This window comes from Salmo trutta, chromosome 18, assembly GCF_901001165.1.
Source record: "Salmo trutta chromosome 18, fSalTru1.1, whole genome shotgun sequence".
Lineage (NCBI taxonomy): Eukaryota > Metazoa > Chordata > Actinopteri > Salmoniformes > Salmonidae > Salmo > Salmo trutta.
In genome coordinates, this window is record NC_042974.1 from 54,635,546 (window position 1) to 54,662,300 (window position 26,755).

Genomic DNA, 26,755 nt, shown 5'->3' on the forward strand with positions numbered 1-26,755 from the left:
AACATTATAAGGATGGTGTCGCCTCCCGAGTGGCGCAGCGGTCTAAGACACCGCATTGCAGTGTTGAGGCGTCAATAGAGTCTAGGGTTCGATCCCAGGCTGTGTCACAGCTGGCCGTGACCGTAAGTCCCATAGGGTGGTGCACAATTGGCCTAGCGTTGTCCAAGTTAGGGGATGGTTTGGCCGAGGGGCTTTTCTTGGCTCATGGTGCTCTAGCGACTCATTGTGGGGGCCGGACGCCTGCAAGCTGACTACAGTCGTCAGTTGAACGGTGTTTCCTCCGACACATTGGTGTGGCTGGCTTCCGGGTTAAGCGAGCATGTGTTTAGAAGCAGCGAGGCTTGGTGGGTAATGTTTCGGAGGACCCTTCGCCTCTCCTGAGCCCGTTGGGGAGTTGCAGCGATGAGAAAAAAATCGCGATTGGATATCAAGAAATTGGGGAGAAGGGGGGTAACATTTTTGTATTTTTTTTAGGGATGTTTCATCGTATCAGAGCAGGGCTTGGGGTTGCAATCCTGCCGGGGGTAAAGCTATGTGGAGAGAGATGATGGTTTCTGATTACAGCTGGGAGCCTTTGGCTTTGTTGGGAGCCACGGGTGTCTTTCCTCGTTGTCCTTGCAGTTCACACTACTGAGACGACATGCACAGGAGACATACAGTACCAGTCAAATATTTGGACACACCTACTCATTCAAGGGTTTTTCTTTCTTTTTTTCTACATTGTAGAATAATAGTGACGACATCAAAACTATGAAATAACATATATGGAATCATGTAGTAACCAAAACATTGTTAAACAAATCAAAATATGTTTTAGATTTTAGATTCTTCAAAGTAGCCCCCTTTGCCTTGTTGACAACTTTGCACACAACTTTGCACACTTGGTATTTTCTCAACCAGTTTCACCTGGAATACTTTTCCAACAGTCTTGAAGGAGTTCCCACATATGTTGAGCACTTATTGGCTGCTTTTCCTTCACTCTGCGGGCCAACTCAGCACAAACCATCTCAATTGGGTTGAAGTCGGGGGATTGTGGAGGCCAGGTCATCTGATGCAGCACTCCATTACTCTCCTTCTTAGTCAAATAGCCCTTACACAGCCTGGAGGTGTGTTGGGTCATTGTCCTATTGAAAAACACATGCTAGTCCCACTTAGGGTTGCAGCTTTTGAGGACTATTCAGAGGTGGAATTTTTCAGTGGGAATTAACGGAAATATTTGGGAATTGACGGGAATATATGGGAATTAACGGAAATATATTCAAATTAATATTAATATTAATATTAATTTAAATGTAGATGTTTTTTGCATTGGATATATTTACCATATCATATGGAGAAAGAAACATAAACCTTTTACCTTTTATTTTTTTATTTAACCTTTTATTTAACTAGGCAAGTCAGTTAAGAACAAATTCTTATTTACAATGACGGCCTACCAAAAGGCAAACGGCCTCCTGCGGGGACGGGGGCCTGGGATAAAAAAAGACAATATAAATATCGGACAAAACACACATCACAACAAGAGAGACAACTCTACATAAAGAGAGACCTAAGACAACAACATAGCAAGGCAGCAACACATGACAACACAGCATGGTAGCAACACAACATAACAACAACATGGTAGCAACACAACATGGTAGCAGCACAAAACATGGTACAAACATTATTGGGCACAGACAATAGCACAAAGGGCAAGAAGGTAGAGACAACAATACATCACACAAAGCAGCCACAACAGTCAATAAGAGTGTCCATCATAGAGTCTTTGACTGAAGAGATAAAACTGTCCAGTTTGAGTGTTTGTTGCAGCTCGTTCCAGTCGCTAGAGACACCAATACTCCTTAGCCGGCCCACAAGAATGGAATGGTCTACTGTATCAAAAGCTTTGGCCAAGTCAATAAAAATAGCAGAACAATTTTACTTAGAATCAAGCGCAATGGTGACATTATTGAGGACCTTTAAGGTTGCTGTGACACATCCATAACCTGAGCGGAACCAGATTGCATACTTGAGAGAATACTATAGACAAGAAAGCCAGTCAGTTGATTATTGACAAGTTTTTCCAACACTTTTGATAAACAGGGCAAAATAGAAATAGGCCTATAACAGTTAGGATCAGCTTGATCTCCCCCTTTAAATAAAGGATGAACCGTGGCTGCCTTCTAAGCAATGGGAACCTCCCCAGAAAGGAGACACAGGTTAAAAAGGTTGGAGATTGGCTTGGCGATGATAGGGGAAGCAACCTTAAAGAAGAAAGGGTCTAAACCATCTGATGCAGATAATTTTCTGGGGTCATGTTTAAGGAGCTCCTTTAGCACCTCGGACTCGGTGACTGCCTACAGGGAGAAACTTTGTAGCGGGGCAGGGGAAAAAGAGGGAGAAGCATTGGGATAGTCGCATTAGAAGGGGTGGGAGATGAGGAAATGGTAGACGGGCAAGGAGCCATGGCTGAGTCAAATAGGAATCCTGACTTAATGAAGTGGTGATTAAAGAGCTCAGCGATGTGCGTCTTGTCAGTAACAACCACATCATCAACATTAAGGGGCATGGGCAGCTGTGAGGACGAGGGTTTATTCTCCAGGTCTTTAACAGTTTTCCAGAACTTCTTGGGGTTAGACCCACAGAGAAAGAACTGCTCTTTTAAGTAACTAACTTCGGCCTTCCGGATAGCCTGAGTGCACTTCTTTCTCATTTGCCTGAACGATAGCCTGTCAGCCTGAGTATGCGTATGCCAAGCCTTTCGCCAAATGCAGTTCTTGAGGTGGAGTAACTCTGCAAGAACACGGTCGAACCAGGGGCTGAACCTGTTTTTAATTAAAATGTTCTTTATGGGGGTGTGTTTGTTAACAATAACACTGAAAAGATTAAAAAAGAAGGTCCATGGGTCTTCGACAGAGGGGATCAAGCTGATTCTATACCATTTTACAGAGACCAGTTCATGAAGGAAGGCTTGCTCATTACATTTTTTTAGCAAACGTCTATGACAAATCAGGACAGGTCATGTCACTGAGCAGCCATTACGAACACAGGCTGTAAAACAGTAATCACTAAGGTCATTACAGAAAATGCCAGACTGATACCTATCAGGATTATTTGTGAGGATAACATCGAGGAGAGTAGCCTTTTCTGGGTGTTTGGAGTCATACCTTGTGGGATTGGTAATAATCAGAGAAAGATTTAGGGAGTCCCATTGCTTTAGGACTTGGTCAGGTGGTTTAAGCATGTCCCAGTTTAGGTCGCCAAGTAGGACAAATTCAGACTTAGTGTAAGGGTACAGGAGAGAGCTTAGGGCAGCTAGGGTACAGGCCGGTGCTGATGAAGGACGATAGCACCCAGCAACAGTCAGCAAAGAGCTATTTGAAAGTTTAATGCTTAAAACCAGCAAATGAAATTGTTTGGGGACAGACTTGGTGGAGGCAACCGAGCACTGAAGGTGAATCTTGGTAAAGATTGCCACTCCCCAACCTTTGGAAGATCTGTCTTGCTGAAAAAGGTTATAACCAGAAAGGTTGACATCAGTATTCAAAATACTCTTCCTTAACCATGTCTCAGTAATGAACAACACATCTGGATTGGAGCTGTGAACCCACACTTTCAGTTGATCCATTTTAGGTAATAAGCTTCTAGTGTTAGCGTGTAGAAAACCCAGGCTTTTACGAGAGCAGAAATCAGTGAAGCAGATTTCAGAGCACAAGTCAGAATTGGGACTAGCAACAGTAGATGGGCCACGGTGTACATGCACATTTCCAGATATAATCAACAGTAATACAATCAAGGCACGGCAGAGGACTGGGAGAGCTCTGCAGTGCTGATTTATGACATCTGAATGTGCATCAGATGGCAACAAGATCATATTGTACAGCAATTTCATCAGGTAACATGAATACAAAGCCGGCGAGAGGTGGTTAGAATAGGATGGGAGGCCAAAAGTCTGTGTAACCAATAGATTGTCAGAGTCCTGAGTGTGAGAACAAACATAGTCTGTCCCACGGTTGGGTAAATAAAGTTTGTAGTCAACAAAGTATGCAGGAGTCATGAGGCAAATAGCAAAATGCACAATATATTTTTTTATATATATAAAGACTTGGGGCTAGCCATTGTAAGTTCAGAGTTACTCGCCCCAACAGTGCTTGAGTGCTGGAGGCGAGCGAAAGCTTGGGAGTGAGGGGTGAGTGTGGTGGGGGTACCTGTACCAGACAGGGGGAGACAGGCCAGGGCAGACGGTGAACAGATTGCCAGGTGGAATCCAAGCAGCAGGTAACGGGAGTAGGTGTCACACCCACGTGGGAGAAGCTTTTATTTCTGGAGGCAGATTTCTTGTAGAAAATGCCAGTGAATGGTCTTTGAACAGCAGGAGGGGGCTTCAGAGGACGCTTCAAAGACTCCTGCCACTTGTTGGGCCCAAAGGCCTCGACACCTTTTACTTCACACATTCGTGCTAATTGAATTTGTATTTGGCCTGTCCTTGCAAGCCTGGGAGCCTTAACTCAGCATTCAGTCCCCACAAAATAAAATATATAATTGTAATATACTTTCTTTTTATTTTTCAATTTTTTCTTCTTGGCTTTCAAAATAGCATCAGACCAAACACTACTCACTCAGTTCCAGGTTGGACGGTGTACTCAGGTCTCTGCTGTTTGTTTGCTAGAGCACCCTTGGTATAGCTTGGAAAAAGAAAACCTTTTAAGCAATAATCAGACCAGTTGCGCTCTGAGGCGGCTGATGTTGGTGGGATTTGGAGGATGGTGGAGGCAACAGGGGAAAGAGCCTCAGACTCACAAAGTCCCTTCCACCAGGTGGCTGATGAGATATGTTGGCACGACTGCCATATTACATCTCCATCCCAAAGCTCTTGCTTGGAAGTGTACTTTGCCAGACTGCCAAGAACCTTTCCCTCATCCAGGCCAAGGTGGCGAGACACGGTAGTGTTGACACCATAGGCCTTGTTGATCTCTGCACCAGACAGGATGCTCTTGCCAGCATACTTGGGGTCCAACATGTACACTGTGGCATGTATGGGCTTCAGGCAGAAGTCATCACGCTTTTTGATGTATTTCGGAACTTCAGTTTCCTCTGCTTGGAGCAACAGTGAAGTGGGCAGGGCAGTATGGATTTCTTCTCTTACATCTGCAAGCAGAGTCTGAACATCAGACAGGATGACATTGTCTCCCTCATTCCGTGCAATGGCTACTGTTATAGGTTTCAGGAGTTTCAGGTTTCTTACCACTCGCTCCCAAAATACATCATCCAGGAGGATCCTCTTGATGGGGCTGTCCATATCGGCAGACTGTGATATGGCCATTTCTTGGAGAGACTCCTTCCCCTCCAGGAGACTGTCAAACATGATGACAACACCAGCTTCAATGTGGTGCTCTTATTCTTCTCACCTTGCTTGGTGAGGTAGATTGCTGCTATAACTTGATGACCCTTCACATACCTAACCATTTCCTTGGCTCTCTTGTAGAGTGTATCCATTGTTTTCAGTGCCATGATGTCCTTGAGGAGCAGATTCAATGCATGAGCAGCACAGCCAATGGGTGTGATGTGAGGGTAGGACTCCTCCACTTTAGACCAAGCAGCCTTCATGTTCGCAGCATTGTCTGTCACCAGTGCGAATACCTTCTGTGGTCCAAGGTAATTGATGACTGCCTTCAGCTCATCTGCAATGTAGAGACCGGTGTGTCTGTTGTCCCTTGTGTCTGTGCTCTTGTAGAATACTGGTTGAGGGGTGGAGATGATGTAGTTAATTATTCCTTGCCCACAAACATTCAACCACCCATCAGAGATGATTGCAATACAGTCTGCTTTCTCTATGATTTGCTTGACCTTCACTTGAACTCTGTTGAACTCCACATCCAGCAATTGAGTAGATAAAGCATGTCTGGTTGGATGGGTGTATGCTTGGCAAAGAACATTCAGAAACCTCTTCCAATACACATTGCCTGTGAGCATCAGAGGTGAACCAGTTGCATACACAGCATTTCTCTGACTACGGTCCTCCATTGAGTCAAAAAAACTTCTGATTCCAGGAGGACCATGAGCTGTTGCTATCGATAAGGTATCAGATTCATCATTTTCACCTTGAATAGAGGTAGAGGGACTTTTGTCAGAGATTGCTTGTTATGAGCGCTGAGGGAACTTTATGCACTTGGCCAGATGATTCTGCATCTTTGTTGCATTCTTCACATATGGTTTGGCATAGTATTTGTAAATGTACACTGCTTTTCCTTCTACATTAGCTGCAGTGAAATACAAAATGGCGGCGGAAGAAATGGCAGCAGTTTTACGGGCGCCCAACCAATTATGTGGGTTTTTTTTCGTGTTAATTGTAAATTATTTTATACATAATGTTCCTGCAACCATATCTTATGGCATAAAAGAGCTTCTGGATATCAGGACAGCGATCACTCACCTTGGATTAGACAAATATTTTTCTTCAACAAGCAGGACGCACAGGACATTCTCCTAACACCCGACAAGGCCAACATCACAGTTATTTGCAAGAGGAAGAGACGAAGGTACAGAGGACACAGAGCGGGATGCCTCGTGAGGATCCGCATAAAGCGAGTGGGAAAGCTGCCGTTACCGTCAATATTACTCGCCAACGTGCAATCATTTTAATTTTTTATTTATTTAACCTTTATTTAACCAGGAAGGGCTCATTGAGATATAAAATCTCTTTTTCAAGAGCTTCCTGGCCAAGATAGGCAGCACCAAGTCATTACAAAAATGACAGACAAACAACATGAAAAACTACAAGTAATCTAGTAAAAACCATAGAATTAACAAAGAATATAACAAAATCAAAAACAGCAAATTAAAAACATTGACATGTCAGGGAATCAGTCTCAAGATCATTCATCAGTGATTTAAAAATACCAATCGGGACAAGTTCTTCCAGTTTAAAAGTATTTTGTAAGGCATTCCAAGACGATGGCGCAGGCATTGGACAATAAATTAGACAAGGTACGATCACGAATATCCTACCAACGGGACATCAAAAACTGTAATATCCTATGTTTCACGGAATCGTGGCTGAATGACGACATGGATATTCAGCTAGCGGGATATACGCTGCACCGGCAGGATAGAACAGCACACTCCAGTAAGACGAGGGGGGGGGGGGGTCTGTGCATATTTGTAAACAACAACTGGTGCACGAAATCTAAGGAAGTCTCTCGATTTTGCTCGCCGGAAGTAGAGTGTATTGTGATAAATTGCAGGCCACACTACTTGCTTAGAGAGTTTTCAGCTATACTCTTCGTGGCTGTTTATTTACCACCACAGACAGATGCTGGCACTAAGACTGCAGTTAGTCAGCTGTATAAGGAAATAAGCAAACAGGAAACCATTCACCCAGAGGCGGCGCTCCTAGTGGCCGGAGACTTTGATGCAGGGAAACTTAAATCAGTTCTACCTAATTTCTATCAACATGTTAAATGTGCAACCAGAGGGAAAATAATTCTAGATCAACTGTACTCCACACACAGAGACGCGTACAAAGCTCTCCCTCACCCTCCATTTGGTAAATCCGACCACAACTCTATCCTCCTGATTCCTGCTTACAAGCAAAAATTAAAGCAGGAAGCACCAGTGACTCCGTCTATAGAAAAGTGGTCAGATGAAGCAGATGCTAAACTACAGGACTGGTTTGCTATCACAGACTGGAACATGTTCCGGGATTCTTCCGATGACATTGAGGAGTACACCACATCTGTCACTGGCTTTATCAATAAGTGCATTGAGGACGTCATCCCCACAGTGACTGTACGTACATACCCCAAAAAGAAGCCATGGATTACAGGCAACATTCGCACTGAGCTAAAGTGTAGAGCTGCCGCTTTCAAGGTGCGGGACTCTAACCCGGAAGCTTATAAGAAATCCCCTTTGCAACCCTAGTCCCACTAAGCGCAAACCAGATGGGATGGCGTATCGCTGCAGAATTCTGTGGTAGGTATGCTGGATAAGTGTGCCTTGAATTCTTAATAAATCACTGACAGATTTCCACCGGTCTAATGTCCATTGCTCGTGTTTCTTGGCCCAAGCAAGTCTCTTCTTCTTATTGGTGTCCTTTACTAGTGGTTTCTTTGCAGCAATTCAACCATGAAGGCCTGATTCATGTGGTCTCCTCTGAACAGTTGATGTTGAGATGTGTCTGTTACTTGAACTCTGTGAAGCATTTATTTGGGCTGCAATTGCTGAGTCTGGTAGCTCTAATGAACGTATCCTCTGCAGCAGAGGTAACTCTGTTTCTTCCTTTCCCATGGAGGTCCTCATGAGAGCCAGTTTCATCATAGTGCTTGATGGTTTTTGCGATTGCACTTGAAGAAACGTTCAAAGTTCTTGAAGCTGTTCAGCATTGACTGACCTTCATCTCTTAGAGTACTGATGGACTGTCGTTTCTCTTTGCTTATTTTAGCTGTGCTTGCCATAATATGGACTTGGTCTTTTACCGAATAGGGTTATCTTCTGTATACCACCCCTACCTTGTCACAACACAACTGATTGGCTCAAACGCATTAAGAAGGAAAGAAATTCCACAAAATCATTTTTACCAAGGCACACCTGTTAATTGAAATGCATTCCAGGTGACTAACTCTGGAAGCTGGTTGAGAAAATGTCAAGAGTGTGTTAAGCTGTCATCAAGGCAAAGGGTGGCTCCTTTGAAGATTCTCAAATATAAAATATATTTTGTTTTATTTAACACTTTTTTGGTTACTACATGATTCCATATGTGTTATTTCATAGTGTTGATGTCTTCTTCACTATTATTCCAAAATGTTGAAAAAAATATATATAGAAAAACCCTTGAATGAGTAGGTGTGTCCAAACTTTTGACTGGTACTGTGTATTTACACACTCAACTACACACACACACACACAGACACATACACACAAAGTGCATGTGGAGGTGGGGGAAAGAAGGCCTCAGGTGAAGACTGGAACATATAGTATCACTTATCACAGGGGACTGCAGGCAAGAGAAATAAGTACACAAGTACAGTACCACTACTACTCTAGACACATGATATGATCGGAATGCTACAGACTGCTCTTAAATATAGAGGATTAAACAAATACCCCTCCCCCATCTGTCGGCAAGCTGAATTAATCATAGAGTTAATATTAGGCTAATATTTCTTATTTGGAAAATGATAACATTATTATTAAATCAAATGTCATAAGGGGTATTGTTAAGCAATGTTACAATGTAAATGTATGCACATCACTCTCTTACTTCAGACTAATGGCATTGTACTGTATTGGGCTAATAAGGGAATTTGGGGATTTGTCATTGTTCAGTAGAAGTCAAGTGTTATTGGAAGTAGCTCCCCAGTTTTTCTTTTTGTGAACATTTGAATAGTATCTTCTTCAGTAGTGGAATCCTCTAGGCTCTCCGCTCTAAGCTTCAAGAGAAAATGAAGCCATCCATTGTGTTGCAGGTGTTTCATAGTGATGGATAATGCCTGCCTGGTTCTCTCATTGCTCCTGTATGAAGACAGAGCTGTGTGCCTTAGTCTGTGGCTTTATATAAAATACATGATGAATGCGGGCGGGATGAAAGCAATGTGTTACTGATGTCATCTACAAAGGCAAAAATGATAAAAGTCAGACCATGATTTCACATGTGGAAAATTATATGATTTCACATGTGACATTTCTACGTTTTTTCACGTGAAATCTCATGAAACCAAGTGATTGTCTTTTAACACTTCACATGATGATATTTTGCATGAAGTTTCACATGTGACCGCATAATCTTTGACATGTGTATACACATTTTTACATGAGATTTCACAGGTAATGCCCTGCAAAGAACATAGTGTTTTCAACTTATTTGACACACATGACTACATTGTGTATGTTTTTTTAAACAGTAACTTGTCCTTACCTGGGATTTGAACTCACAGCCTCTTGGTTCACAGTATTCTGATCTTCCTGTTACACCACCATGTCTATCTCAACAACAGATTGCACCTGTATTCCTACACTTAGGACTTCAAAGTAAATCTCTGCTTCATTAAAAATACACAAGAAAAATATAATATTTATCATAGTGATTCATGTATAATATTAAACCAACATTAGACAACTATACACCAACATTAGACATCTATACAGAAAACCCTCAAATTGCTGAAATAAGTAAATCAAATCAATGATGAGAGAATATTCAGAATAACTGATAACTAAAATAGCAGTGCAGATGACACTCTTGCTAAGTGCAGAGATGTATTATAGGTAATAAATGTGTACACAAATGCTACAGGCTTTGGGGCCCAGCGGAAAGGTCATTGTACCTCAAACCCCAGAGGTTGAGTTCAAATCCCAGGTGGGGTCATTCTTTAGCTAAACAGTGATTTCACATGAAATGTCACGTGAAGTGTTCCAAAAACACTTTTTCAAATGTGAAATGTCACGAAGTGTTCCAAAAACACGTTTTCACATGTCAAATGTCACGAAGTGTTCTAAAAACACATTTTCACATGTGAAATATCACAAGATCTTGTGACTGAATGGCAATAAATATATAGCCAATGTCCAATATGTCCATAAATCTTGTGGCTCAACAGGAACTTCAAGTAGCTTGAAACCCAGAGGTTGTGAGTTCAAATCCCAAGTGAGGTTGAGTCTTAAGTAATCAGCATACTGTACTGTCCTTTAACATTAATACCTTAATTTAGCTGTAAAAATACAGTAATTGGTTGTAGATTTACCATATTTTCACCGCAACTAGACAAAAACCTCCAGGGCACCATGACACAACATTCTAAGAATGTCCTAAAAACGTCCTTGGAACTAAACAAAACCTGCAGGGGACCATGACTGTTTAATTGAATGAATGTAAATTATGCCTTTTAAAGTAAATTATTTTGGGCTTTCATGTGCTCAAATGTTGTTGAGTGTAATTTAATGGTGTCTCATGTTGAAATGTTGCATCCCCATGTCACATTTATTTTGCATTCATTTCACATGAGATCATGTGCTTACATGTTGTCACGTGGAGTTTTATGTTATCGCATTGTTTCACATATTGCTTCACATGTTGTCAAATGTTAATCACATTAACTTCACATTAAATCACATGTGATCACGTGAAATGAATGTGTTTTTTTCCGTAAGGGAGTGGAATGTGGTGATGTGTTAGTTGCTGTGGGACGGGAGCAGAGTGAACTGTACAGTACCACTAGCAGGGAGGGAACTGTAGTTAAATTACACTCAGTGTGTGTGTGTGCGTGTGTGTGTGCAGAGCCAAATAGATGTTGATGTAAAAAGAGAATTAAAGATGTTTCCCAGAAGAGGCTCTCTATTAAATTTGATCTCTCATTTTGTTTGCAATTTGATCATTTGCCACCCTCTGCACGTCACCAAAGACAGTACAGTATGAATATAGGCAGAAACTGCTTCTCCAACAGAAATCCCAGATCACACTGTTGGCGACATTGGCTAGGTAAGCTCATGCGTAGAAACATGTCATCAGGTCTAACGGTCGTCTCGTGCCGAACTACGCATGCGCAAGCAATCAAATCAAAGGCAGTCCTTTGATATAAAGTTTTTTTTGACGAAAATAGAAACGTGTCAGTTTGTCACTTTCATGAGGTTGGAGTAATAACATGTTAAACTACTTAACAAATTGGCTCGAATCTAGATTGTGCCTTTAGATTTCGAGAACTACAGCAAACATTTTTTGCTTCTCTCATTTGACTTCTCAAACCCCAAACTTCAGCTTCCCGGAAGTCTTGCGATGTTCCACATCACGTTCAAACATTTTACAGTGATTAAGGATAGAGGGAGAATTAAGAGAATCTATTTCCCCTGTGATATAATTGTCAGACAATTTGATATTGTCATCTTTCTTTCCCCTGCTCTTCATTTGGGTAATAAACTGCCTCTTTCATCACGTCCTACCATCAAATAAGGCCCAGGTCAAAAGTAGTCCACTATATAGGGAATAGGGTGCCATTGGGGACATGGCCTAAACCTGCCTAATGTGCCTAGTTTCGTGTCAAGTTAGAGCTAGCTATGTAAGTTTCTCTTCTTTATTTAGCAGCCACAGCCAATCTAGCCACTGAGCCAGCCACTGCCAATCTACCCACTGACACTGCTGAACTACACTGCACTTTTGGTTATAGACCCATTAAAGCACTGATTAAGATGACTGTGCCCTGAACCTTAACGGTGCAGGAGATTTAATAAACGATCGTTGAGCAGAGAGAGGGCTGCTGCTCCAATTGCTGATAAGGGCCAGATAGATAAAGCCTGACAAGGCTCGCTTTATAGTACACTAGGGCCCATAGGGCTCTGGTCAAAAGCAGTGCAGTATACAAGGAACTGGATGCCATTCGGGACACATCCTATCTCTCCAGTGGGGTTTTAAGGCTCTCAGGGGCTAAGGCAAGGTAGCCAGGAAAGCAGGATGTGGCTCAGAGGGTTTTAACTGTGTGAAATAAGACTAGGTCTATCTACTACTCGTGTTAATCAAATAATGTGGAGTCATTCCAAGCCACAGTGGACCAAAACTCTAGGCCTATAGTGCAGAAGCTGAATTGTATGTTTGACTTTGAACACTTCCTAATAAAATGCACCTGGGCCTGTATTCTCAGAGTACGAGTGCTGATCTAGGATGAGGTCCCCCTGTCCATGTAATCATGGTATTCAATATGATTTCAGAATCAAAATCACCTTTATTCACCAAGTACATTTAAATACACCCGGAATTTGATTTGGTGAAATGGTGCACCCACAGTAAACAGAATCAAAAGACAGAATAAAGATAATAAACACAATCAATAGAATATATCGACAAATAATTTCAAAATCTACACTACAAACACTATACATGGCAAATATAGATCATAATGAATATGATTGCATAGACAGGGGGGACCTGATCTTAAATCAGCACTCTCACTCTGATATGCTGCTTTATGCATACGGGCTGCCCTGTTTGTATTTCATATTCCAGCGAGAGATGGAATCAATTAGCAGCTGACTGTGTGGGTGAACTCTACTCTTATCTGTGGCATCTCCCATCAGGGTTTTCTCTCACCAAAGGGATCTTGGTCTACTCATCTTTTTGCTTGTTGGTACAGTAAATACAGTCATATGTTTTAGTTTTTTAGAACTCGACTGTGAATAAAGATGCTGCTGGTTATACACAGAAACAGATTGAACGTCAACGTGCTTGCTGCTAAACTGACGGGTTTGCCAGGAAAGTGATAATGTTGTTTTCTCTCTGTGACACAGTTTGGCTGAAATGTTAAGGGTCTCATACACACATTGTACTGGATGTAGATCTCCTGTTCATATATCAATCGTTCAGTGCGCTGTTGATGCCTGACTGCCGACATCTTCAGGCCATTCTACATGTAAAATCAGTTTGCACTCGGTCTCGGCAGGCAAACGTTATTGGTGTGTTCAAGCCATTAAGGAAGTGTTCCAGAAAAATAAGTATAATTTATTCCAACTTTAATTGTTGATTTAGCCTACATGGTGGAATGTATTGACAGTGTTAACATATAGTACACCATTCTGTAAAGGCATTCATTTAAACTTTTACCTGATGTCTGTCGCATTACAATGGCATTGATTTCTAATGAAAAAGAGCATGTAATGATTTAATAAGCCAAGCAAGGCTCTGTGTACTCATAATTTAGTAGGCTAAATATCCAGGGTATAAATGTCTTTATTTTCACATAGTACCCTATATTTGTCTCAAGTTATTGGCATGGTGTGAATAATACACATTGTTTTGAAAAAATTATAATTAACAAAGTACTTCATTGGTGCACATTTCAAAGTGAGTCGCCTGTTGAAAGAGTTCCTTTTGATTAGCAAAGCATTCAAGCCTTGTTAATTAGGGAGTGGCAAAGATTAAAGAGAACAAAAGCAAGACAATTGCAAATGGTTACCAAGGATGTATTTCATTCTGAAAACAAATCCTGGTTTCTTTCTTTCTTGAATCAATGCTACAGGTTAACTGTTACACAGTAACACTTGAGTCAACACCCACCCACACATCCCACAACAGGCCACCCCAGCACAGCAAGCCAACCAATTACCTTGTTGATTCAATGAGCAAACCCACCATATCATTATTATTTTGTTTTATACTGAACAAAAAATGAGCTCAACATGCTGAAATGTGAAATGTTTCATGTGCTGAAATAAAAGATCCCAGAAATGTTCCATATGCACAAAAAGATTATTTCTCAAAAATGTTGTGCACACATTTTTTTACATCCCTGTTAGTGAGCATTTCTCCTTTGCCAAGATAATCCATCCACCTGACAGGTGTGGCATATCAAGAAGCTGATTAAACAGCATGGTTATTACACAGGTGCACCTTGTGCTGGGGGCAATAAAAGGCCACTCTAAAATGTGCAGTTTTGTCAAACAACACAATGCCACAGTTGTCTCAAGTTTTGAGGGAGCGTGCAATTGGAATGCTGACTGCAGAAATGTCCACCAGAACTGTTGCCAGAGAATTTAATGTTCATTGCTCTACCATAAGCCGCCTCCAACGTCGTTTTAGAGAATTTGACAGTACGTCCAACCGGCCTCAGAATTGCAGACCACGTGTAACCATGCCAGCCCAGGACCTCCACATCTGGCTTCTTGTCCTTAGGGATCGTCTGAGGCCAGCCACCTGGACAGCTGATGAAACTAAGGAGTATTTCTGTCTGTAATAATGTAATAAGTATTTCTGTCTGTAAAATACTCCTTCTGATTGGCTGGGCCTGGCTCCCAAGTGGGTGGGCCTATGCCGTCCCAGGCCCACCCATGGCTGCGTCCCTGCCCAGTCATGTGAAATCCATAGATTAGGGCCAAATGAATTTATTTCAAATGACTGATTTCCTTGTATGAACTGTAACTCAGTAAAATAGTTGAAATTGTTGCATGTTGCGTTAATATTTTTGTTCAGTATAGTAGTTGTTGGAGAGCCTGAGCCGTGTAAGAAAGAGTACAGTTGAAGTTAAATACAGTAGGTTATGGCATCATGGTTCAGGTCGTTATTGTAAAAAAAAAATGTGTTCTCAATGCAAGATATGGTTAAGTGAAATAATATGTGATTGTGGTGTTTTTCTTAGTTTAGGTAGGCCTATTATGTTATATGTAATTGCCATTACAGTTCAGCTTTATAATCAACTAGCCACTTCAGTTTCCAGCTGGTTACGTCTCAGATGGTTGGTTTCTCTTCCTCCTCTGCCGCCCACTCTGGAAACCTTTATGAGGAAATAACCTTTTGTTTGAAACTGTGTAAACATATTTACCTTCCGCATTTTATTGCCCTCCAATGGATCCTCGTTAAAGGATTTAAAGTGTACTCATTCCAATTACAGAGCCTCTAAAGAGTCCTGTATTGTTATTTTTCGTCACTACCTCCCGAGTCAGGAGTGGGTAATTTGCGCATGTTGCCTTCCTTGGAGGTGGTAGCCGTTTTCAGTCTCCCTCGCCAGAATCAAACCCTCACTCCCAGTTCTGTTCCCCAGCAAGAAAACCAAAAATGTCACTCAAACAGAAAGAGGGGTTCTGAAAGACTCATAGGGGTGTCCACTGAAAGTTGACTAGCAACAACAACTGGAACCTAAAAAAAAAAACACCCACTAAATTTGCCCAAGAAGAGGCAAACAAAATTAAAACCAACACCAAACTTAAAGACAGGAAGCAAGCCAAGAAGGTGGAGCAAAACAATAACAGGGGAGATCAGACCAAGGAATGTTTTTTCTAGAAATCAAATCGAGAGCACCAACTAAAGGTGTTGACCCGCCTTCTCTCAAGATCACTGGAGCACTGGGCCAGCCACTTATATATAGCACCTGGGCCAGCACAGGTGAAACGCATTCCCACTAACGAGTTGGCAACCAGCACAGGGGTAACACATACTGACTAACGAGGTGATACCAATTGGTGTGCCCTACATGCTAACATGCTATACATGCTAAAAGTCCAACCTCAAAACAAATGGAAAAACTAAAACCTGTAACACCCTTAGGGCTAATAAACTGAACGTCTGCAGTAATAATAATCGTGTTTGGAATCAATGCTAAATAATTATACTAGATTCTATTATTCTATTATAAAGAGAGGTTTTAATTAAAAACACCAACACAAGACTATGGTTGCATCCCAAATGGCACCCTATTGCCTTTAAAGTTTTGACCAAAGCCCTATTGGTAGTGCACTATAAAGGAAAATGTAAAAGATGCGGAATAGGGTGCCATTTGGGACACAGAAATTGTCTTGTGTATGTGTTTTTAATTAATTCCTCCTCTTTAAATACACACACATCTCACAATTGATCATTTTAATCTGTTAACTGTAGAATAATTGACAAATTGTGATTTATTATAAGCACAATGTATATGTTAAGATGTGCGTGTGGTTAATCATTTTCAATAGGGAGGAGGAAGGGTCGTTCCACATGCTTCATTTGCAACATGAATTAAGCAAAGTCGTTATGGCGCTAATTAGCTGATCATAAAAGGATCTCGGTTTTATTGTGATTTATTATCAAAGTAACAATCAGCTGCTTCTTTGAAAGGAGGGCGGAATGTTCTCTCAGACTGAGAAGCCTATGTGCTGATAGTTTTTTTAAACATTTTTTTATTTAACCTTTATTTACCTAGGCAAGTCAGTTAAGAAGAAATTCTTATTATTATTTACAATGATGGCCTACCAGGGAACAGTGGGTTAACTGCCTTGTTTTACCTTGTCAGCCAGGCGATACGATCCAGTTTCGGTTACTGGCCCAACGTTCTAACCACTAGCCTACCTGCCGCCCCAAATAGTTGGTCATATCAATGTGACCGACTGGTCACTGTGCCACATAGGCTTCATTAATCAAGGCGTGTTAGGACATTCTATGGTTAAAACCTTACTGACATCAGGTCAGGTCATAATTTGTGAAACTATTGCTGACAATTTATTTATTTTATTTTCACATGGTGGCTTGATTTGTTTGAAAGCCCTACAGTATATGCATAATATGCTATGTAATTCAAGATAATTACTTTGAGTCTTATTCATGTATGACACTGGACTCTGAGGATGTTTAGGAGTTTTGTTGAAATTGATGAGGCGGGGTTGTCTTGTCTTGCAACTAGAACATGAATCCGTGAACTGTTGTTCTATTAGCAGTGGGCCTCGTCATGTTACATTATGATTATTGTTAGCTCTTTTCTTGTCTCTTTAAAGAAGGATTTTTAAGCCTTAAGGCAATTGAGACATGGAATGTGTATGTGTGCCATTCAGAGGGTGAATGGGCAAGACAAAAGATGTAAGTGCCTTTGAACGGGGTATAGTAGTAGGTGCCAGGCGCACCGGTTTGTGTCAAGAACTGCAACGCTGCTGGGTTTTGACGCTCAACAGTTTCCCGTGTGTGTCAAGAATGGTCCACCACCCAAAGGACATCCAGCCAACTTGACACAACTGTTGGAAGCATTGGAGTCAACATGGGCCAGCATCCCTGTGGAACGCGTTTGACACCTTGTAGAGTCCATGCCCCGACGAATTGAGGCTGTTCTGAGGGCAAAAGGGGGTGCAACTCAATATTAGGAAGGTGTTCCTAATGTTTTGTATACTTAGTGCATTTACCCATTGAAAACAAATTGCAGATTGTGGCTTTAAACCCCAAATTCCTAGATCTTTCCTACCCAATAAGAACTCTGTCAGCCTCCTCATGTTCCTTTCATCCAAACGTCAGTCTTTTGTCTCCCACACCTGTTTGAAGGTTCATGTCGGCACCAGAGCCCTTGGCTGCACCCTACTTCCGATATAGTACACTACTTTTCGATAGAGCTCTGGTCAAAAGGAGTGTACTAAATATGGTGCCATTTGGGACACTGTCCTTGCCTTGTTTGAAGACCCTGTGTGTGGTTTGGATTGTACTGACATAAATTGCTGATCTCATGTCATTCTATACCTCAATACTTTGTTGTCTGGTAGATTTTCTTTTTTTTTCTCCCTGCCAGTTTCCTTTTTTTGACTTGAAGTTTCTTTTGAAGTACATGTGCTACTGATAATTGAAGCAATACATCCCACTGAAGATAATATACAGATGTAGGATCTTAATTTGAGCCAGATTGCTACAGCAGGAAAATAATCCTGCAGCAACAGGATTATAATTCATGGACATTTTTGTAGGGGTTGATACATTTTTCGTAAGGGGCAATCAAGTCTCAAATTTCAAAGTGGAAATTACAAACTTCAGAAGACTTTTTAAACCTCAAATATACTACAAGTTTACATTTCCTGTATTGCAGGAAAGGTCTTCGCAAACAGGGTGATCAAATTAAGATCCTAATCCTGTACAGTACTCATTTAATGGATTTCAAAGTGAAACCTTAACTTGTTCTTTCATGGCCTAGAATCCTTATCCATCTTGATATGATACTGAGTTGAAAGTGTAGAGGCATGTCACCACTATGCATTTTTATTGTATAGTGAAGTCGGCCAAATCACAGCTGAAGATATCTCTTGTGAAATTACGCTCAACTGACTGATCACAGTGTGTATGACATTTGGAAGCATGGTATTCTTTGATCTTTGACCCAGGGTCATATAGATCAGGGTTTCCCAAAATCGGTCCTGGTTGGTTTTTGCCCTAGTACTACACAGCTTATTGAAATAATCAAAGCTTGATGATGAATAGATCAGAATAATTAACTAAATGATATGCCTAATCCTCAATTTCTTCTCTCTATCCCCCCCCCTCCCAGGTGAGAAGGTGACCATGTTTTCTGTCCTGGACATTGACCAGAACGACATTGTGGACACTAACGGAGCAGGAGATGCCTTTGTGGGAGGTGCAGTACACTAGTCTGTCTCCTCCCTGGTTTCTCTCTTGTTTTTGCCAATTATCCTCTCCACAGCATATACATAGATGCCCAATTAACCAATTATATTCCCATGTTCTATTCCTTTGATACATCTCCAGGGGAGTTCTGATTGTCTTATAGGGGTGCCCAGCCCTCCCAACCCCCTGTAATTCAAACCATTCTGTCAAATGTTATATTCAGGAGTGACACTTTAATAAACTTTTCTTCTCTGCTATAGTCTTTTACTGACCCCTGACCCTTGCTTCTCACCTTTCTCTCCTCCCAGGCTTCCTGTCAGAGCTGGTCCAGGAGAGGACGTTGGAGGAGTGTATCCGTGCTGGCCACTATGCAGCCAACGTCATTATCAGACGAGCAGGATGTACCTTCCCTGAGAAACCTGACTTCCCTTGATGTACCCAACCATTATCCCCCAATCACAAATGTATTTTCCTTACCTTACAAACACCTGCATAAAGCTGTGTGTATGTATGTGCCTCAAAGTTGTGTGTGTAAAGTTTGTTTAAAGTTTACAATAATTCCATGGATATAATCGGTCAACAACATTGTCGCTATGTGTTGTAACTTGCTGTGAGATTATTTATCATCAGTGATTCAATTTGCATAAGTAGATTACTTTTTAAACAACTTTCTAAACAACACTCCACTTTCTATGCACCATCTGTCCGTTCAAAACCACAAAATATTAACTCTCATTTAACTCTATTGATTGTTTTGGCTTTGCTATTAAAATGTTACGATGTCTAATACTAAGGACCAGGAGTTTTTCCTCGCCACATGTCTGGTCTAGAAAAACTTAGGGCCCTACTATCAATAAAGTACTGTCTGAAATGTGGAGTTTGATATTATTATTATTTTCTTAAATGTTTACTGAATACAATGGTATGTTGCCAAGTTCGTTTTGCCATGACGCACAAAATTGTTCATTAAAACAACAGGCGTGGGTTGTCTGAGACTTTGTCAAATGTTCCTTGAGTTCATACAATGCCTTCACACCACATTTCCAATGCCTTGTCATCTTGAATGTAATAAGTAAAGTAACAAATGCATAAAGAGTTTGACTGTTACCATAATACCAAGCTGTGTATATCTTTCATCCATTCCAACCACTTTTTGATGAATGATTGAAGGTGTGGTTGCAGCAAGCTAATCATTTTCTGCTTCCTACTGGCTACTAAAGATAATGACTGTTGTGTTATTGTAACAGGCAGTGTAGATCTTTCACCCATTCTAACCACTTTTCGATGGATGATTATAAACTCAGCAAAAAAAGAAACGTCCTCTCACTGTCAACTGTGTTTATTTTCAGCAAACTTAATATGTGTAAATATTTGTATGAACATAACAAGATTCAACAACTGAGACATAAACTGAACAAGTTCCACAGACATGTGACTGACAGAAATTGAATAATGTGTCCCTGAACAAAGGGGGGGTCAAAATCAAAAGTAACAGTCAGTATCTGGTGTGGCCACCAGCTGCATTAAGTACTGCAGTGCATCTCCTCCTCATGGACTGCACCAGATTTGCCAGTTCTTGCTGTGAGATGTTACCCCACTCTTCCATCAAGGCACCTGCAAAGTTCCCGGACATTTCTGGGGAGAATGGCCCTAGCCCTCATCCTCCGATCCAACAGGTCCCAGACGTGCTCAATGGGATTGAGATCCGGGCTTTTCGCTGGCCATGGCAGAACACTGACATTCCTGTCTTGCAGGAAATCACGCACAGAACAAGCAGTATGGCTGGTGGCATTGTCATGCTGGAGGGTCATGTCAGGATGAGCCTGCAGGAAGGGTACCACATGAGGGAGGAGGATGTCTTCCCTGTAACGCACAGCGTTGAGATTGCCTGCAATGACAATAAGCTCAGTCCGATGATGCTGTAACACACCGCCCCAGACCATGACGGACCCTCCACCTCCAAATCGATCCCACTCCAGAGTATAGGACTCGTTGTAACGCTCATTCCTTCGATGATAAACGCGAATCCGACCATCACCACTGGTGAAACCGTGACTCGTCAGTGAAGAGCACTTTTTGCCAGTCCTGTCTGGTCCAGCAATGGTGGGTTTGTGCCCATAGGCGATGTTGCCGGTTATGTCTGGTGAGGACCTGCCTTACAACAAGCCTACAAGCTCTCAGTCCAGCCTCTCTCAGCCTATTGCGGACAGTCTGAGCACTGATGGAGGGATTGTGCGTTCCTGGTGTAACTCGGGCAGTTGTTGTTGCCATCCTGTACCTGTCCCACAGGTTTGATGTTCAGATGTACCGATCCTGTGCAGGTGTTGTACACGTGGTCTGCCACTGCGAGGATGATCAGCTGTCCATCCTGTCTCCCTGTAGCGCTGTCTTAGGCGTTTCACAGTACGGACATTGCAATTTATTGCCCTGGCGATATCTGCAGTCCTCATGCCTCTTTGCAGCATGCCTAGGCACGTTCACGCAGATGAGCAGGGACCTTGGGCATCTTTCTTTTGGTGTTTTTCAGAGTCAATAGAAAGGCCTCTTTAGTGTCTTAAGTTTTCATAACTGTGACCTTAATTGCCTACCGTCTGTAAGCTGTTAGTGTCTTAACAACCGTTCAGCAGGTGCATGTTCATTAATTGTTAATGGTTCATTGAACAAGCATGGGAAACAGTGTTTAAACCCTTTACAATGAAGATCTATGAAGTTATTTGGATTTTTATTAATTATCTTTGAAGACAGGGTCCTGAAAAATGTATGTTTCTTTTTTTTGCTGAATTTAGATGTGTTTGCAGCAAGCTAATCATTTTTGGTCCTGACTATTGTATTGTAAAGCATGATGGGAAAACAGTTAAACCTCCATCATTAGCAAAACGGGGTCCAAGGCAGGCCAGATCCAGCCCCAAGCCTGGGTGTCCTAGTACAGACCAGAGAGCTGGGTAATCTCCACGGGGCTCGAGGGGTTCTAACTGGATTCTCCCAGACTCCCGGATCTCTATTAATACATCCAAAATGGCATCATATTTCCTACATAGTTCACTACTTTTGACCAGAGCCCTATGGTCTCCCTATGGGCCCTGGTCAAAAGTAGTGCACTATATAAGGACTGAGGTGCCATTTGGGATGATGGCTCCATGGCTGCTGGAGGTCGTTTCTCTCAGTTATGGGATTAGAGGTGCCTCTTCATGGTGATCATTAGAGAGCCCTGGAAATTAGGCTGATCCTGCACCCAGCTGGCTGATCCCCCCGCACCCAGCTGTGCTGTTGCCGGGTGTTGGATAGGGGAGACAAGGATCACCGAGAGGCCCCAGACTGTCCCTTCCTCCCTCCAGGCATGGGGGGCCACAAGTAGTGGATAATGGGGATTGAGAGAAATTGGGATATGTGCCAGAAATTGGGGTATGGCACCCTATTCCCTAGATGATGTACTACTTTTGACCAGGGACTATTTTTCTTAAACCCCTTTATCCATTTATTTTTGCCTCCCTAATAAGGTTCTGGTCAAAAGTAGTGCACTATATAGGGAATAGGTTCTGAGCCAGTACTACATTGTTCCTTTAACTGTAGTATATACAAACTGTAGCCTATAACCTATACTATTATCATAGACTGAGGTCAAAATGTGCCTATGTCCCATACAAGTGTGAAACTGAAAAATTGAAATACAAAAACACATTATGCAATATGCCATTTTCATATTGTGTATAAATAATAGTACAGAACTCAACATGTTTGCATATATTTTCCCTTTAATTTCTGGGCTCATTAAATGTGAAGAGTGATCCTATTCAAACACCTCTTATGCAAAGGGCTGTAGATCCATTTAATGATGCTTGGTTTATGCGTTTATGTTAATCAGGGGCATCTAGGTGAAAACAGGCTCTAGCCAAAATGTTATTAACAACTTTGAGACACTTTTTTCATCAGCGTTTTAAGGTTTCACACAGATGCGCTTTGAAAAGGACCAAATTTCTGATTGGCAGAGATCACACTCCGTAGCAGCTGGTTCATTTGCTTCTCAACTTGACAGATGGCAAAACACAAACACAAAGAATGCGTGACAAATGGCACCCTATTCTCTATTTTGTGCACTACTGGTCAAAAGTAGTGCCCTAAATAGAGAATAAGATGCAATTTTGGACTTAAACAAAAAGATGGAGCCATGATTAAGTAATGAGAATGAGGAATGCTGCGTAGTTTACCGCGAGAAGGAAAACCGTTAACCACACTTTTCTACTATGCTTTACTTAATTTTAAAGTGTAAGAACAGTAGTTTAAATGTTACGGATGTGTCATTGTCTCTGTCTCAACAACTAACTGGCTAAGGTCCCCTGTTTCTCCCTTGGGGTATGCGATACCCAAGTCTGAATTCTACCAACTTCTAATGTTCTTAATTTATACATATACAGAGTTCAATTAGATCAGAGCTGCTAGAAGAACATATGGCGTTAGCAAATTTGGGCTCATCATATATATGAGAGTTATATTTTCAAAGAAAGAACACAATTCGTATGTCTGGTATTTACCCTCATTCATCAGCACCATCCCTTCTTTGAATGCGTGAAAAGCAAAAGCAGAGTGTGTCTGCATCCCAAGAGCACTATATAGGGAATAGAGTGCAATTTGGGAGAGATCCTATGGGCCCTGGTCAAAAGTAGTGCACTATATAGGAAATAGGGTGCCATTTGGAATAAAACAAAAGGGTCCTGGTCAAAAGTAGTGCCCAACATAGGGAATAGGGTGCCATTTGGGATGGGAATTGACTGACTGGGGACGTAGCCAGAGCAGACCAGACCAGTGTTTGCCCCGCAGATGGGCAGCAGTGTTGCTGAACAGCACTGGGTGGCAGTTGGCAAGGATTGAGAGAGAGAGAGAGAGAGAGAGAGAGAGAGAGAGAGAGAGAGAGAGAGGAGAGATGGGGGGATGGTCAGACTGTGTGGATGGCACATGCTCCAGCTACGTCCCAAATGGCACCCTATATCAGTTTCCCAACTCCAGTCCTCTAGTACCCCCAACAGCACACATTTTTGTTGTAGCCCCAGACAAATTCACCTGATTCAACTCATTGAGAGCTTGATGATTATTTGACAAGTTGAATCAGGTGTGCGTGTCTGGAGCTACAACACAAATGTGCCCCTCATTGTGCAGAGCCTGGTCCTGGGGGCATGGAGGAGTTTGGCCTGGTTCGAACGTAGTAGGGTGCGTGGAGGTTCATAGGGGGAGAGAATGTCTAACAGGTAGGCGGGTCCGATGCCATTTAGGGCATTGTAAACGAGGAGGAGAATTTTATAGTAAATGACTTGAGGAACATGTAGCCAATGGAGATCAGCAAGGATGGGGGTGATGTGCGCAGACTTTTTTTGTTTGTGCTAGAATACTTGCGGCACTGTTTTAGCTGAGCTCTAGTTTATGAATTATATTTGCGGTCAGGCCCCCAAGAACTGCGTTTCCATAATCAATTCCGGATAAAATGAATGCATGGATTAGTTTTTCTACGTCAGATGTGGTGAGAGAGGGTCTTATGCGGGAGATGTTATTCAGGTGAAAGAATGACGTTTTACAGACGTGACTAATGTGGGCATTGAAGGAAGGAGCAGGGACGGATTTCACACCCAAATTAGTGTAGGCAGCAGCTGTAACATCTTGAGGTTGTTGATGGATAATTTCCATAATATGATTGAATCATACTGTTGATTTATTGGTGTCCATTTAATAGACTGATTCTTTGTCTTCTTGTCTGTCTTCCTTTAAAATGATATCAATATTATTTTTTGTAGGTGTCATTATTCATAACGATTTTATGTTATGATCAAGGACTTGATGTCTTCATTATATTAGGATTGGGTAAATTTAACAATCCCTCTGCAAAAAGACCTATCCAGCTGGTTCTATGATCAGAAGATGCTTGGAAGCAAGGTGGCCCAATAGGCTGCATTATCTAGGAAGTTATTCCAGGATAACGGCAATTAATGCCAATGCCAATTTGTATACTAGCTGTGTAAGTATTATGCCGCTCACAGAATACAGCCCCGGATAAAGACATCAAGACGTGTTGCAAAAAAAATGTAATCTTCCCATGCACATCCCGGGACATTTTAATGTGAAAAGTGAAAGTGACATTACATTTGCCGCTATGATCATTGGGGAAGCGCTACTGCTACAGGGGCGACGGTCTGCTCCACTTCACTGACTGAAGTAGGGATGTCTACAGTGAAGAAGAAGGGGGAGGGAGGTACCACTTTGTCACAGGCTGCTATGTAGATTAACCTTTCAATTAGTTGTTATCAGGTCCTCTGTCTCAGCGCGAGCCTTCAGCGAATCGTTTAGAGATTAAAAATACAAGGAAACCCCCCTATGGATGTGCCGCTGTGAGTGTGATTATTTATATCCGATCGTCGTTTCAGTCATCGTGTTAATAAAGAAGAGGACTGTATCCGATAAAGAAAACTTGAAGAGGTAACTACCAGCAAATATTTACGGTAGCTAGCCGATGCCTTTTTCTCTCACTGGTTACATGTTCATCCTTGCATAAAACTTGCGTAATTTGTTTTGCCTCCTTGCCCAGCGTCGGAACATTTTGTAAACGATCTAGCCTACATTACAAGGAGACTGTATATCACTGACTAATAATGTGTAAACGAGAATGGACCTGCGAGTCGAGTGAGAAATGGATGGATCGCGAAACTGTGGCAATACATTTATTATTGAGGCACAGTGAAGATGCTGCTACTCCGATTTCCCGGGTCAACTACTCCGTTTGTAGGCTATGTGGAATTTCCCCCCCATGTGTTTATTTTGTAGTCGGAAATGCAGTGCAAGATAATACAGATAATAAGTATTGTCAGAATTTACACGGTAGAATGTTGATGATCGCTGTAGCCTAACACAGGCAGGCACTCGTGCTATGTAGAGAAATTTTACCGCTTGATGGATAAGAAATCCTGAATGATTATTTATAGTGTGCCCTATTTATTATGATGTAGCCCACCCGTAAACGTTTGGTAGCCTACATGAGTTGGTGAAAACTGAAATCAGTGAATTGTCGGTGCTTCTGGGAATAGGCTATAGTGAATTTCCACAAGAGTGGAAAATAAAATGAGAACACCAGTTTGTGGGGAAAGAAGTGTCGGATAGCATGGACAACCATAGCACGATAATAGCCCATCACCTTCAAACCTTTTTAAAACTTGCTGCTTTAAATCAGCAGTGAAGTCTTCGCCGTTTTTTTTGCAAATAAATGATGGATTTAACAAACAACCAATTAAAGTCTAAAATGATCCAAATCATTTTGAAGTGTAACCAATTGTTTCAAGGAGGAGTCGTAGTAAAGGTGGGCTGTCGTTTGACACAGGATATAGTTTAACCAGGAATCATTGATTTAACCACTGACCTGCGGAAATTTTTGTTAATGAATGACAATCTAATTGAGATACAAAGGGTATATTAAATTGTCCCTCTAGTGCACCGACTTATTCAGTCAAACGATAAGTGCTCAGGGTAAATACAACATCAATCCATGATACTAGAAGACACCTTAAGAGGCGGTTCAATTGAGTGTAGTGACAGATCAAGCAGCCAACGCAGTCCCTTCTAAAGTGAGCTCATATATAATGATTGACATGTACTTTATCAAACCAGAAATCGGATCTTGCCTTTACAGCCAATATTAAAGTTGCTAGGGAGGGCACATTAGTGTAGGTAAGGTTTAATGAGACTCCATTGGATTGTAATCAGCGTCATGTCGGATTTATGTAAACTACAACATTGTAACAAAATGGCGACTGTTTAGGTCACGTCATTAATGCAGGCAGCAATGTTTTTTCCTACAACTCAACTGATACAAGCAAGGTTAGTTACATATTATCTTCTCGTTCGTAAGCGTCTCATGTTAGTTTGAACATAAATTGCCGTCATAAATTTCCGGTAACCATCCCTCCGCAGCTGTCAAAA

General features: G+C 41.7%; 2 protein-coding genes across 9 annotated transcripts in view; both read left to right on the forward strand.

Moving 5' to 3' along the window:
• The window catches only part of adkb (adenosine kinase b), a 278,559-nt gene extending 258,752 nt beyond the window's left edge, over window positions 1-19,807 (forward strand). For both annotated transcript variants that reach the window (XM_029699060.1, XM_029699061.1), the window contains exons 10-11: window positions 18,726-18,812; window positions 19,111-19,807. In XM_029699060.1, the coding sequence (XP_029554920.1) occupies window positions 18,726-18,812; window positions 19,111-19,235 (212 nt within the window). In that variant the 3' untranslated portion in view covers window positions 19,236-19,807. The remainder of the gene's footprint in view (window positions 1-18,725; window positions 18,813-19,110) is intronic.
• Window positions 19,808-24,910: 5,103 nt separating this feature from the next.
• The window catches only part of LOC115153532 (histone acetyltransferase KAT6B), a 40,583-nt gene continuing 38,738 nt past the window's right edge, over window positions 24,911-26,755 (forward strand). For 3 of the 7 annotated variants that reach the window (XM_029699062.1, XM_029699068.1, XM_029699067.1), the window contains exon 1: window positions 26,468-26,653. The gene's annotated coding sequence lies outside the window, so the exon portion shown is untranslated. Of the gene's footprint in view, window positions 25,285-26,467; window positions 26,654-26,755 lie in introns of those variants that run through there. The other 4 variants (XM_029699065.1, XM_029699064.1, XM_029699066.1 and 1 more) reach the window with 4 other exon arrangements.